Source organism: Armigeres subalbatus, chromosome 3, assembly GCF_024139115.2.
Source record: "Armigeres subalbatus isolate Guangzhou_Male chromosome 3, GZ_Asu_2, whole genome shotgun sequence".
NCBI classification, from domain to species: Eukaryota; Metazoa; Arthropoda; class Insecta; order Diptera; family Culicidae; genus Armigeres; species Armigeres subalbatus.
This window is the reverse complement of record NC_085141.1, coordinates 329,633,157-329,647,941: the sequence shown is the minus strand read 5'-3', so window position 1 is coordinate 329,647,941 and position 14,785 is coordinate 329,633,157. Positions and strand designations below refer to the sequence as shown.

The following is a 14,785-nucleotide window of genomic DNA, read 5'->3' as shown; positions in this document are numbered from 1 at the left end:
AGCAATATGTATTGAATGTATGATATTTCACCGAAAAACATTTGGCCTATTTCTGTTATTGCGGAATAACATTAGGCGGTATGTATCTTTCGCGGTATGACATTTGACGGATTATATTTACCTTTTTCTGAATGACCTTTGGCGGAATGCCGTTTTTCAGAAATTTTATTAACATATCAATCCTTCAATATACCTGGCAGGCGCACTCCTTCAGTGATTAAATTATCTTCTCTTCTTGCCTTGCTTCCGAGCCTCTTGAAAGGAGGCTTCCGAGCCTCTTGAAAGGAGGCTTCCGAGCCTCTTGAAAGGAGGCTTCCGAGCCTCTTGAAAGGAGGCTTCCGAGCCTCTTGAAAGGAGGCTTCCGAGCCTCTTGACAGGAGGCTTCCGAGCCTCTTGACAGGAGGCTTCCGAGCCTCTTGACAGGAGGCTTCCGAGCCTCTTGACAGGAGGCTTCCGAGCCTCTTGACAGGAGGCTTCCGAGCCTCTTGACAGGAGGCTTCCGAGCCTCTTGACAGGAGGCTTCCGAGCCTCTTGACAGGAGGCTTCGGAGCCTCTTGACAGGAGGCTTCGGAGCCTCTTGACAGGAGGCTTCGGAGCCTCTTGACAGGAGGCTTCCGAACCTCTTGAAAGGAGGCTTCCGAGCCTCTTGACAGGAGGCTTCCTAAGCCTTTTAACAGGAGGCTTCCAGGCCTCTTGACAGGAGGCTTCCAAGCCTCTTGACAGGAGGCTTCCAAGCCTCTTGACAGGAGGCTTCCAGGCCTCTTGACAGGAGGCTTCCAAGCCTCTTGACAGGAGGCTTCTGAGCCTCTTGACAGGAGGCTTTGAGCCTCTTGACAGGAGGCTTCCAGAACCTTTGACAGGAGGCTTCCAGGCCTCTTGACAGGAGGCTTCCGAGCCTCTTGACCGGAGGCTTCCGAGCCTCTTGCCAGGAGGCGTCCGGGACCCTTGACAGGAGGCGTCCCAGCCTCTTGACGGGAGGCTTCTGAGCCTCTTGACAGGAGGCTTCTGAGCCTCTTGACAGGAGGCTTCAAGCCTCTTGACAGGAGGCTTCTGAGCCTCTTGACAGGAGGCTTCCAGCCTCTTGACAGGAGGCTTCTGAGCCTCTTGACAGGAGGCTTCCGAGCCTCTTGACAGGAGGCTTCTGAGCCTCTTGACAGGAGGCTTCCTGAGCCTCTTGACAGGAGGCTCTGAGCCTCTTGACAGGAGGCTTCCGAGCCTCTTGGACAGGAGGCTTCCAGCCTCTTGGAAGGAGGCTTCCAGGCCTCTTGGAAGGAGGCTTCCGAGCCTCTTGGAGGAGGCTTCCTGAGCCTCTTGGAAGGAGGCTTCCTGAGCCTCTTGGAAGGAGGCTTCCAGCCTCTTGGAAGGAGGCTTCCGAGGCCTCTTGGAAGGAGGCTTCTGAGCCTCTTGGAGGAGGCTTCTGAGCCTCTTGGAAGGAGGCTTCCGAGCCTCTTGGAAGGAGGCTTCTGAGCCTCTTGGAAGGAGGCTTCTGAGCCTCTTGGAAGGAGGCTTCTGAGCCTCTTGGAAGGAGGCTTCCGAGCCTCTTGGAAGGAGGCTTCCGAGCCTCTTGGAAGGAGGCTTCCGAGCCTCTTGGAAGGAGGCTTCCGAGCCTCTTGGAAGGAGGCTTCCGAGCCTCTTGGAAGGAGGCTTCCGAGCCTCTTGGAGGGGGGCCTCCGAGCCTCTTGGAAGGAGGCTTCCGAGCCTCTTGGAAGGAGGCTTCCGAGCCTCTTGGAAGGAGGCTTCCGAGCCTCTTGGAAGGAGGCTTCCGAGCCTCTTGGAAGGAGGCTTCCGAGCCTCTTGGAAGGAGGCTTCCGAGCCTCTTGGAAGGAGGCTTCCGAGCCTCTTGGAAGGAGGCTTCCGAGCCTCCGGCGACGAGGCTGCCCTGCCCCCTGGCCGGAGGCTTCCCTGCCCCGTGGAAGGAGGCTTCCGAGCCTCTTGGAAGGAGGCTTCCGAGCCTCTTGGAAGGAGGCTTCCGAGCCTCTTGGAAGGAGGCTTCCGAGCCTCTTGGAAGGAGGCTTCCGAGCCTCTTGGAAGGAGGCTTCCGGAGGCTTCAAGGAGGCTTCCGAGCCTCTTGGAAGGTGGCTTCCGAGCCTCTTGGAAGGAGGCCTGAGCCTCTTGGAGGAGGCTTCTGAGCCTCTTGGAAGGAGGCTTCCAGGCCTCTTGGAAGGAGGCTTCTGAGCCTCTTGGAGGAGGCTTCTGAGCCTCTTGGAAGGAGGCTTCTGAGCCTCTTGGAAGGAGGCTTCCTGAGCCTCTTGGAAGGAGGCTTCTGAGCCTCTTGGAAGGAGGCTTCCGAGCCTCTTGGAAGGAGGCTTCTGAGCCTCTTGGAAGGAGGCTTCCGAGCCTCTTGGAAGGAGGCTTCTGAGCCTCTTGGAAGGAGGCTTCCAGGCCTCTTGGAAGGAGGCTTGAGCCTCTTGGAAGGAGGCTTCCGAGCCTCTTGGAAGGAGGCTTCCGAGCCTCTTGGAAGGAGGCTTCTGAGCCTCTTGGAAGGAGGCTTCCGAGCCTCTTGGAAGGAGGCTTCCGAGCCTCTTGGAAGGAGGCTTCCAGCCTCTTGGAAGGAGGCTTCCGAGCCTCTTGGAAGGAGGCTTCCGAGCCTCTTGGAAGGAGGCTTCCGAGCCTCTTGGAAGGAGGCTTCCGAGCCTCTTGGAAGGAGGCTTCCGAGCCTCTTGGAAGGAGGCTTCCGAGCCTCTTGGAAGGAGGCTTCTGAGCCTCTTGGAAGGAGGCTTCTGAGCCTCTTGGAAGGATGCTTCCGAGCCTCTTGGAAGGAGGCTTACATGCCTCTTGGAAGGAGGCTCTGAGCCTCTTGGAAGGAGGCTCCCCAGCCTCTTGGAAGGAGGCTTCCGAGCCTCTTGGAAGGAGGCTTCCGAGCCTCTTGGAAGGAGGCTTCCGAGCCTCTTGGAAGGAGGCTTGAGCTCTTGGAAGGAGGCTTCCGAGCCTTTCGGAAGGAGGCTTCCAGGCCTTTGGAAGGAGGCTTCCAGGCCTCTTGGAAGGAGGCTTCCGAGCCTCTTGGAAGGAGGCTTCCAGGCCTCTTGGAAGGAGGCTTCCGAGCCTCTTGGAAGGAGGCTTCCAGGCCTCTTGGAAGGAGGCTTCCGAGCCTCTTGGAAGGAGGCTTCCGAGCCTCTTGGAAGGAGGCTTCTGAGCCTCTTGGAAGGAGGCTTCCGGGAGCCTCTTGGAAGGAGGCTTCTGAGCCTCTTGGAAGGAGGCTTCCGAGCCTCTTGGAAGGAGGCTTGAGCCTCTTGGAAGGAGGCTTCCAGCCTCTTGGAAGGAGGCTTGAGCCTCTTGGAAGGAGGCTTCTGAGCCTCTTGGAAGGAGGCTTCCGAGGCCTCTTGGAAGGAGGCTTCCTGAGCCTCTTGGAAGGAGGCTTCCGAGCCTCTTGGAAGGAGGCTTCCGAGACTCTAGGAAGCAGGCTTCCGAGCCTCTCGCAAGGAGGCTTCCAAGCCTCTTGGAAGGAAACTTCCAAGCCTCTTGGAAGGAGGCGTCCGAGCCACTTGGGAGGAGGCTTCCGAGCCTCTTGGAAGGAGGCTTCCGAGCCGCTTGGAAGGAGGCTTCCGAGCCTCTTGGAAGGAGGCTTCCGAGCCTCTTGGAAGGAGGCTTCTGAGCCTCTTGGAAGGAGGCTTGAGCCTCTTGGAAGGAGGCTTCCTGAGCCTCTTGGAAGGAGGCTTCTGAGCCTTTTGGAAGGAGGCTTCCGAGCCTCTTGGAAGGAGGCTTCCAGAGCCTCTTGGAAGGAGGCTTCCGAGCCTCTTGGAAGGAGGCTTCCAGGCCTCTTGGAAGGAGGCTTCCGAGGCCTCTTGGAAGGAGGCTTCCGAGCCTCTTGGAAGGAGGCTTCCAGGCCTCTTGGAGGAGGCTTCCAGCCTCTTGGAAGGAGGCTTCCAGGCCTCTTGGAAGGAGGCTTCCAGCCTCTTGACAGGAGGCTTCCAGGCCTCTTGGAAGGAGGCTTCTGAGCCTCTTGGAAGGAGGCTTCCGAGCCTCTTGGAAGGAGGCTTCCGAGCCTCTTGGAAGGAGGCTTCCGAGCCTCTTGGAAGGAGGCTTCCAGGCCTCTTGGAAGGAGGCTTCCGAGCCTCTTGGAAGGAGGCTTCCGAGCCTCTTGGAGGAGGCTTCCGAGGCCTCTTGGAAGGAGGCTTCCAGAGCCTCTTGGAAGGAGGCTTCCGAGCCTCTTGGAAGGAGGCTTCCAGGCCTCTTGGAAGGAGGCTTGAGCCTCTTGGAAGGAGGCTTCCGAGCCTCTTGGAAGGAGGCTTCCAGGCCTCTTGGAAGGAGGCTTCCGAGGCCTCTTGGAAGGAGGCTTCTGAGCCTCTTGGAAGGAGGCTTCCGGGCCTCTTGGAAGGAGGCTTCTGAGCCTCTTGGAAGGAGGCTCTGAGCCTCTTGGAAGGAGGCTTCTGAGCCTCTTGGAAGGAGGCTTCCGAGCCTCTTGGAAGGAGGCTTCCGAGCCTCTTGGAAGGAGGCTTCCAGGCCTCTTGGAAGGAGGCTTCCAGGCCTCTTGGAAGGAGGCTTCCAGAGCCTCTTGGAAGGAGGCTTCCTGAGCCTCTTGGAAGGAGGCTTCCGAGCCTCTTGGAAGGAGGCTTCCGGGCCTCTTGGAAGGAGGCTTCTGAGCCTCTTGGAAGGAGGCTTCTGAGCCTCTTGGAAGGAGGCTTCCAGGCCTCTTGGAAGGAGGCTTCCGGAGCCTCTTGGAGGAGGCTTCTGAGCCTCTTGGAAGGAGGCTTCCAGAGCCTCTTGGAAGGAGGCTTCCAGGCCTCTTGGAAGGAGGCTTCCGAGCCTCTTGGAAGGAGGCTTCTGAGCCTCTTGGAAGGAGGCTTCAGGCCTCTTGGAAGGAGGCTTCCGAGCCTGTTGGAAGGAGGCGTCGGGGCCTCTTGGCAGGAGGCTTCCGCGCCCCTTGGAAGGAGGCTTCCGAGCCTCTTGGAAGGAGGCTCTGAGCCTCTTGGAAGGAGGCTCTGAGCCTCTTGGAAGGAGGCTTCCGAGACTCCTGGAGGGAGGCCTCCCAGCCTCTTGGAAGGAGGCTTCCGAGCCTCTTGGAAGGAGGCTTCTGAGCCTCTTGGAAGGAGGCTTCCAGGCCTCTTGGAAGGAGGCTTCCAAGCCTCTTGGAAGGAGGCTTCCAAGCCTCTTGGAAGGAGGCTTCCGAGCCTCTTGGAAGGAGGCTTCCGAGCCACTTGGAAGGAGGCTCCCAGCCTCTTGGAAGGAGGCCTGAGCCTCTTGGAAGGAGGCTTCCGAGCCTCTTGGAAGGAGGCTTCCGAGCCTCTTGGAAGGAGGCTTCCTAGCCTCTTGGAAGGAGGCTTCCGAGCCTCTTGGAAGGAGGCTAGCCGGCCTCTTGAAAGGAGGCTTCCGGGCCTTTTGGAAGGAGGCTTCCGAGCCTCTTGGAAGGAGGCTTCCGAGCCTCTTGGAAGGAGGCTTCCGAGCCTCTTGGAAGGAGGCTTCCGAGCCTCTTGGAAGGAGGCTTCCGAGCCTCTTGGAAGGAGGCTTCCGAGCCTCTTGGAAGGAGGCTTCCGAGCCTCTTGGAAGGAGGCTTCCGAGCCTCTTGGAAGAAGCCCAGTCAACATTTTGGTACCTATATCTTGTGATATAGGTTATTATATAAGAACCAACTTAATCGTATATAATGCACAGATTGACTATATACGTACCAAAGTGGAGGCGATATAGGTACATACGAGTTTTATTATACGATTTTTCCCGACATCATAAGAACAGTATTACGATTATATATAAAAATATGAAAAATAAAAAAAATCTTACCAGCATCAAGTCTCGAACATACGATCTCTGGATTTGCAGGCGGATACTCTACCACTGCACCATACTGCACATCTTGAAGTGATTCGGATTTTTGTCCAACATAAACTACACACTTTATATCTTTTCAACTGCTTGAAACTTTTACAAGCCATTTGGACTGAAGTGGTTTTGATTGTATTACGATTCATATAGACATTCATTCGCACTGATATAGGATAGTGCAAGGAGTATAAGTCATAATGAGTTTTTATTCACACAATTACGATTGATTTTCACTACGGTGAAAATTATCGTATACGATGCATTCAATACAACATCCTTCGACAATAATCCGACAGAGTTCGATGTACAATGCGATTCAGATTTTTGATGGACGCAAATGCGACTTTATTTGCTGTTTGTTATACGATGTGTGGTTTACTGGGAGGCTTTCGAGCCTCTTGAAAGGAGGCTTCCGAGCCTCTTGAAAGGAGGCTTCCGAGCCTCTTGAAAGGAGGCTTCCGAGCCTCTTGAAAAGGAGGCTTCCGAGCCTCTTGAAAAGGAGGCTTCCGAGCCTCTTGAAAAGGAGGCTTCCGAGCCTCTTGAAAGGAGGCTTCCGAACCTCTTGGAAGGAGGCTTCCGAGCCTCTTGAAAGGAGGCTTCCGAGCCTTTTGCAAGGAGGCTTCCAGCCTCTTGAAAGGAGGCTTCTGAGCCTCTTGAAAGGAGGCTTCCAGGCCTCTTGAAAGGAGGCTTCCAGCCTCTTGAAAGGAGACTTCCAAGCCTTTTGAAAGGAGGGTTCCGGGGCTTTTGAAAGGAGGCTTCCGAGCCTCTTGAAAGGAGGCTTCTGAGCCTCTTGAGAGGAGGCTTCCTGAGCCTCTTGAAAGGAGGCTTCCGAGCCTCTTGAAAGGAGGCTTCTGAGCCTCTTGAAAGGAGGCTTCCGAGCCTCTTGAAAGGAGGCTTCCGAGCCTCTTGAAAGGAGGCTTCCGAGCCTCTTGAAAGGAGGCTTCCGAGCCTCTTGAAAGGAGGCTTCCGAGCCTCTTGAAAGGAGGCTTCCGAGCCTCTTGAAAGGAGGCTTCCAAGCCTCTTGAAAGGAGGCTTCCGAGCCACTTTATCGAGTGAGTTCACTTCTCATTACTCGGAATCGAGCCATGTGAAGGGACCCATACCAATTTTTATTATTGCTCAGACTAAGGCCAGAGTGACCTGTGCAGTAAATAAAAGTCTTCACCATTCAACTCGGTCCATGGCTGCACGTTGCCAGCCATGCAGTCTGCGGAGGGTTCGCAAATCGTCTTCCATCTGATCGATACACCCTCGATGCGCACCTCGCCATCTTATGCCCGTCAGATCGTTGTCGAGAACCATTTTCACCGGATTATTGTCCGATATTCGAGCTCCGTGCCCAGCCCACCAAAGTCTTCCAATTTTCGCAGTGTGAACGATGGATGGTTTTCACATCGGAAAATTGAAACATCGGAAAACAGTAATTTGGATCTAGATGGCGCCATGTATTATAAAGATAAATGATTCTCGTACAATTTTTGCCAAATTTAATACAAAAAATGATGCAAAAAAACACATAGATTAAACTTTACCCAGGCGAAACATTTGATGTATGTACGGCACGGTTCTATCACAAACGCCCGAATGACACTCGCCCGAATGACAAACGCCCGAATTCCATTCGCCCGAATAGACCAAACGCCCGAAAAGACCAAACGCCCGAAAAGACCATTCGCCCGAAAAGACCATTCGCCCGAATGGATCATTCGCCCGAATAGACTATATGCCCGAATAAACTCTTCACCTTACTTGATGAAAAGATTTTTTGTGACTAATAAAAAGAAATAGTATATTAAATAATAAGAAAGTTAACGAAGTAATGTACTTTCTACAAATAATGACTTGATTTCTTTATATACGTATGCATAAAGTCCTTTAAGATAGCTTCACATCTCGGGAATTTGACCCGCAGGCTTTTCCCCCAGGGCACAGGGACCGAAATCCGGCGGAAAACTTTCCTGAGGTGTAAAGCCCCATTTAACATTGATTATAAATAAAATCTACTCATCACTGTCTTGCAATCCATTCACATAAAAAAAAGTCAGTTTCAATCGCTCAGCATCGTTGAGAGATTCAGATATCAAAATATGTTTTATGTATGCTGGTCACTTATACCGGTCCACAAACATCCTGAAATGAAACAAAACCTGACGGAATAATTAGAGCTGCAGCGAAAAATGACGTTGCAAGGGTATTTAGTTAAACTTATCGTCAAAAATAAGAAACGCAAATAGGAATTCACCTTCACATTGTTCCTTCTAAATGTATTGAAGACATGATTTCTTCCCTAAGTATTAAGATTCAAGCTAAATTCGTTTTTAAGATAAGCAAAAACGAGCCACGTCGTATAATGTAACGCTGGTGGTGACGTGATGAACTCTTATAACCATCAGAATGTGACGATATATATGTGCATATCGACAGATGCTATATGACAACATTGGACGCAGAACCTATCTTGCAATCGACTATCCATGGTAATTATGGGACGATCTTGCTACCTCCTTCATCACATTATTCAGTATTGTAAGCACAAGCCAAGATTTGGATAATTGACGGAACATTCTCAACTGCTCCACAACAATTTGCTCAAGTTTTCACGATTCACGGAACTGTAGGCGAAGGTCAACACCATCGATTCGTTTTCTTGGTATTAATGCCAAAACACGGGAACGTATGATACCAGCCTTTTGTCCATTGATGGAACGCAATTTATCAGTATACGTTAGGTCCAGAGTATATACTATTGGATTTTAAGATGGCTGAGATTAATGCTGAGGAACGTGTCTTCCCAAATTCAAGTTTCAAGGATGTTTCTTTCTCCTCAAGCTTTGTTTTTAAAAAACATCAGCGATTGGGATTACAATCGGCATACGGGAGGATTACAGACTTCAATTTGTCTATGAAAAGTTTGTTACTTTAGCACTTTTTTCATGTTAAGATATAACAAAGCCATTCAAGGAGGTTCGAAAATTTGCCCAAAGAAACGTAATTTTTTTCATGTAAGCAAGTATTAAAGGGTGATACGGTCAAGGGTGAACACCCCTCATTTTGAAGGTGTGTGTGTGTAGAATGTTGCTCCTATTTTGATTTTGGAATTCACTCTTCAGTTGTCAAAATGCCGTCCAAGCAAGAAGAGCAGCGTTTCAAAATTTTGCTCGCGCATCGCGAAAATCCGAGCTACTCGCACGCAAAGTTGACTACAAGCAGCTTCCGGGACAGGAGTTTTATACGGCAAAAGGAAGGGGAAAGGTAGCAGGTAGGCGAAAGGTAGTCTTTCCTGAAGAAACACGGTTGTTCCGTACTGTTTTGGCTGGATTTTGCATCTTGCCATTACGGTAAAAAAAGCCATGGAGTGGTACGCCGCCAACAACGTGCAGGTGGTTCCCAAGGACAAGAACCCTCCCAACACGCCAGAGCTCCACCCAATTGAGAAGTACTGGGCTATTGTCAAGCGGAACCTAAAGAAGACCAAAAAAACTGCTAAGGACGAGCAGCAGTTCAAGGCAAACTGGCTTTCTGCGGCGAAGAAGGTGGACAAGGTGGCTGTACAAAATCTGATGGCAGGGGTCAAGCGTAAGGCCCGGCAATTCGGATTTGGAAAAGCGGAAGCCTAACTGCATTTTTTTCCAGAATTTTATACTATTTGAACTTGAAAAGAAATTTAATTTGATTTTTTAAATAAACGATTTCTCGCTTAACTTTTTAAAAGGACCTAAGTAACATTTTTTTCATGAATTAATTTGAGTACTGCAATCAAAAGCTTTTATGTTGTTATGTTGATTGCGCTATTCAAATTAATTTATGAAAAAAATGTTACTTAGGTCCTTTTGAAAAGTTAAGCGAGATTTCACCGATTTACACGCGTGTTCTCTTGACCAAATTTTGACCGTATCACCCTTTATGTGAATGGGGTGTACCCGTTAGGCATACTGGACGTTATACATAAATGACCCAAAGAACAGCCCATGACATGAAGAAGGCAGAATTATGCCAAACGACCATTATGCCTAACGTACATTATCCCTGACGTCCGTAATGCGTAACGCCAATTATGCCTAACGTAGCAGACTCATATGAATGGTCGCCAATCAACACACAAAAAGACCACTAGAGACCCACTTTTCTCCCCATCACTATGGTCGGTCTATGAAAATACCTCGACCTCGACCTCGACCTTCCAATAACATTTTAGTGTGGCACAATAAGTGGAATACGCTTTTGAAACGAGGAAGTCCTCCGTTTTACAGCATTCCAAAACAATTCCAACTAGAAGAAAGAATTGCGACCACTGATACCCTACGACACAGCAAGCTAAGAGGATATCTAAAATAGCAGAAAAGAATGAAAAACTAGACAAACTGGAACGCTCTTATATTCCAGGTTGTTGGCATATTTTTTCTTTTATTATGATTGGAAAAATAACATGTTGGTATAGAATCTGGAGGTATATATGACCTATTCGGGCGAATGGTCCATTCGGGCGAACGGTCCATTCGGGCGAATGGTCTTTTCGGGCGTTTGGTCTTTTCGGGCGAATGGAATTCGGGCGACTGTTACATTCGGGCGTTTGTCATTTGGGCGAATGGAATTCGGGCGAGTGTCATTCGGGCGTTTGTGATGGAATCGTACGGCACACCAAGTACCATGTACAAATGAAATCACAAATGTATCATGATATAAAATAATTTACCTACCAATTAATCAGAAAATTACAAGTATAACAGTGAAGGGAGAATTTTACTGAAGCACATGATATAACTTGTAGAATCCAGGAAAACATTTCTACGGTGGCGAGGTTTAAGTGATGAGAGTGAGAAATTCTCTGTACCGTGCTGAAACCTTCTCAATTCATATCTGTTGAAGCCCTAAATGAATGATGCGCCGCATGTCTGTCGCAGGGTTGTGAATATTCGGCAGCACTGGATGAAGGTGATGTTTTATGATTTCGTTTCTTTATTTTCTTCCTTCCTTGAGATCGGTCTCACATTCCCGAAGAGGGAGAGGAGTAAACATCAGAACTCACATCACCCAGTGCGCTACGAATATGAAATTCACCACAGTAAAATGTACACATCCACCCAGCAAATGACAAAAAATCACCACGTGTTTAAATAGGCCACTCACATTCATGCGGTAACGCTCTAAATGGGCAGCCTGTCTAATTGCTAAAAATCGAGTCGAGATTTTGATTCTGAAGCATGGGTAGTTTTTATGAACATCAGCGATGCTCCTATAGTTGAGGGGGTTAGAAGCAGAGGGGTGTAAGTGCCATTTTGGTCAAATTTGAATTGACTACAGCGAAAAAATGCTTTGGTTTTAGACCTTTGCGGCAATATGTTGGTACACACTTAGCTCAATTCACAGTATTCGGTAAATTTTCCGAAATCTCAACAGCAGAACTGTTCGGTAACTATTTTACAGATTTTTTATAATTTTTTCCATTGTTCAACTGTCAAAATCACCGAAAATCAGTAAAATTATTTACCGAACAGTTCTGCTGTTGAGATTTCGGTAAAATTTTACCGAATTCGGCGATTTATTTTAAGTGTGTATAGTTTGTACGTTATTTGTTAAAAATGTGAAAATTCACAGAAAATTAATATTTTTTTTAAACACTTCGCACTCATTTTTCTCAAAACTAATTTTTTGTCAATCCCAATTATTTCGGGGGAGTATCAGGTAGACTAGTTGGAAAAGGACCATGTCCGCTAACAATGAGTATTAAAAAGACCAAACCTCAATTGTTTTATGGGTGTCGTCGTGTACTTTTAGTAATTCTGATGTTATAATACGCCCAGATCTGAATTCGGATTGGTGGAGGAATGAAAGTTGAAGCATTGAATATATTTTGTTGAACTCAAAATGCACCTCCCATCTCTGCCTTAAATTTTCGGGTGCATTGTTGAACGTCTAACGTCTCAGAAGGATTAGATTATGAAACATGATTTTGATACACCAAGCGGTGCACGAATCGGCCGAATTAGCTTTGTCGGAGAGCCTTGTCCAAACATTACTTGTGCCAGAATATTGAATAAGAGTGTCTATGTTTGCTGGGCTGCTACTAACAGGAAGCTAAGTCTAGTTTTGAATCCTTTTGAAATCGTTTTATTGTAATCGAGGTCTTGGGCTATCTTTTCTCCAAAAATATTTCTAAAAATATCAATTTACTAATTTTGTTTCATTCCCACAGGATATGTCACAAGACTGTACAGACGAAGCTGGCAAAATAAAACACAACGACAATCCTTTCATCGAGCCCTCTCAAACACAAACCGTAGTAGATATGAAAGGTAATTGTAGTAACATGGTTACCTCGTCTAAAAAATATCTCAAATATGTTCTCCGTTTTCTTTTAGACGTGATGGTGTTAAACGATATCATCGAGCAAGCTGCTGGTCGGCATAGTAGAGCTAGTGATCATGGAGGTAATTTGAAGTCAAATGTGCCAACCATCATATATACGAGAAACCCGGAAATCAATTCCGATACATAACATGCTGAAAAAAAAACACATTTGTGGCCATCGTTCTCATCGCCATCAAACTCATTCGAGCCATTAACATCCAACATGAACGATTCATTGTCGCCCGATCAAACTCACGCGAACCCAATTTCGCCATGATTCAATAATTGCCACACGCGACATTACTTTATTTGTGATACAATATTTTTCACTCGGTTCAATCAATGAAGTTATTTTAACGAACAATTATTTTCGTTCATTTTTTCATACGCGACGATTTCAGTGTACATCTTTTCACTTCATCGATTTTCATTTTGCTGTGGTAAATTATTGGAATTTGTTTGTTTTTTGGATATTGTATGTTTTCTGTCATTTTGATTTTTGTGCGATATTTTTCTGTCAGTGTAACAAGTATTGTACATGAGTGTTTGTAAAACCTTCCTAGACACTACCAATTATCAGAACCACCACTCTTTACATTCAATATCATCGACATGTTGTAACACCGCAATAATTTTTTATATTTTTGATGAGTTACTATCGTGACAATATCAGCACACTGAGCTAAGTTGAAATTGGGGTAAAAGTAATGTATACTAAAACATTTTTTTTCGTGAATATATATAGACACATAATGATATTGTCACATTACACTCAATTATAGTAGTTTTGTGTACTTGAAGTCGTGTTTTCATGTACCGTAAAGCGTTTGATTTTGAACTTGTGCCCTGTTCAGCATTTTCGGTTCACTTCTGTTTTGTTTTCGAACTGTAATTCGTTTTCTTCGATGTAATTCTTGTCAAGCTCGATGGAATTCATATCAATTTCTCAATAGTGCTCACTCGCAACGAAATCTTCCTCGATCATTGTCTCTCCTTTTCTACTTTCATCTTCCTTCCTCTATATATCTTTCAATTAGAATAGAATATAAATTTAAGATCAACTACCAACTAATCTAAAATATATGTATATCCCACCACAGTTTCTTCCATACTGATCGTTTGTCCATCCATGTAATTGCTGCTAGCGTGCAATCCAAAATTGACTCCACTTTCTTGTGTTTTGACCTTGCCCATACGTAACGAGGGCGCCCAAGAGAGGTTTGTTTATCCCGAGCCTGTCTGCGCCACAGTCGTCTTGTCCGGTACAGACCATAAAACAAATTCAACATTGGCGATCCAACACCAAAATCGAACAATTGACAACGATACTCTGCTCGGAATTGAGTCCGGTTTGGTAGATTAGAAGAACTTTCCTGTCCTGATCGTAGTGCGGTAGCTAGAGCTGATATGAAATGTTCCTAGATAATGTTAACCCTTTTAGCATACTGAGCATGGCATCCATTTGTTGAACTCTCAACCTAGTAATTAGTTTAATTTGGTTTGTTTCAAAAATGAAATCTAAGCTGAGCAATTAGTTCTGTTCTTAGACAATACAGACTACACTACACAAAACACTCAAAACAGTTTCTCACTCAAATTAGTAACGCTTGATTTGATTTTCACACATAGCAAGCAAAGTAGTTTATGTAGTTAGTAAGAAAATTAAGTCGTCATTATTAGTCTTAAGTTTGTTTTATTGGTTCCAAATTTAGTTATCGTTTAACAAAAATAGCTTTCAGTTCAGATCAAAATCTGAAAGTCGCATTCTTCATCCTTCTCATTGATATTGTTCGATCTTCAGTGTGGACTATCATTTGGAAGCAACAAATAGCCAAAGAGCCTCAAATTACCTGCTCTGAAGATCGATCCACCGCACCCAGCATTGCACTCTCCATACGGAGTTAAAGAAATACCAACGCATATCTCATATAACAACAATTCGAAAATTCCAATCGGCTGGCGTTGAAGTGTTAAATTAAGTTTAATGAAACAGTTACACACAGAACACATTTACAGGGAAGGTCCCAAGTAATTTATAAAAATCAAAATACCGCAAAACACTTCAGTAGATGAATTAATTTTTTTAACACACCTAACTACTTCAGAAGTGCAAGAAAAGGAGATATCACAGAGCTCTAGCTTTCGGTGTGCGCTTCCAATGTCACATAAGCACGATAGCGAAACAATGCGCAAGCAACAATGTACTCACGATATCACTATTCATTTTGGTTAATGCTTTATGATTTAGGAAACCTCAAACGTAGCTTCTACTTTAGAATTAGCGAGCAGCCTGTTCCTTTATTTTCTTCTAGATACTAGGTACTAGCAAAAGCAATTAGATCGCTGAATACTGGAACAAACAAGATAAGATGTCAGAGTGAAAACATAATGTAGGTCTAGTCAAGTATTATTTTCCTTACCACCGAAATTATAAAACAAACACGGGAATCAGGGGTAACGATTTAGTGCACCAATTTGATTACAAGTATCAGGTTAATGGATGATCACAATCAAAACAATGATATGGAAATGCTAATATCATCTTCCAAACTTAGACGTACATGTTCATGATAGAATTAGAGGCGAAAGTATAGAATTGATAGTTCCGTTAGGATACGGCAGGCATGAAGAATGTTTTTATAGAAGTCGATTTGAAAGCGAGCGGAGGGCAATATTT

The 14,785-nt window shown here is 46.7% G+C and overlaps 1 protein-coding gene across 14 annotated transcripts in view; it reads left to right on the top strand.

Annotated features, from left to right (window-relative positions):
- LOC134225629 (sodium channel protein para) overlaps positions 1–14,785 on the top strand; it is a 499,821-nt gene that overhangs the window by 359,160 nt on the left and 125,876 nt on the right. For 13 of the 14 annotated variants that reach the window (XM_062705853.1, XM_062705850.1, XM_062705847.1 and 10 more), the window contains 2 exons: positions 11,954–12,053; positions 12,120–12,188. In XM_062705853.1, the coding sequence (XP_062561837.1) occupies positions 11,954–12,053; positions 12,120–12,188 (169 nt within the window). Of the gene's footprint in view, positions 1–11,953; positions 12,054–12,119; positions 12,189–12,509; positions 12,549–14,785 lie in introns of all 14 variants that reach the window. The other variant, XM_062705839.1, reaches the window with a different exon arrangement.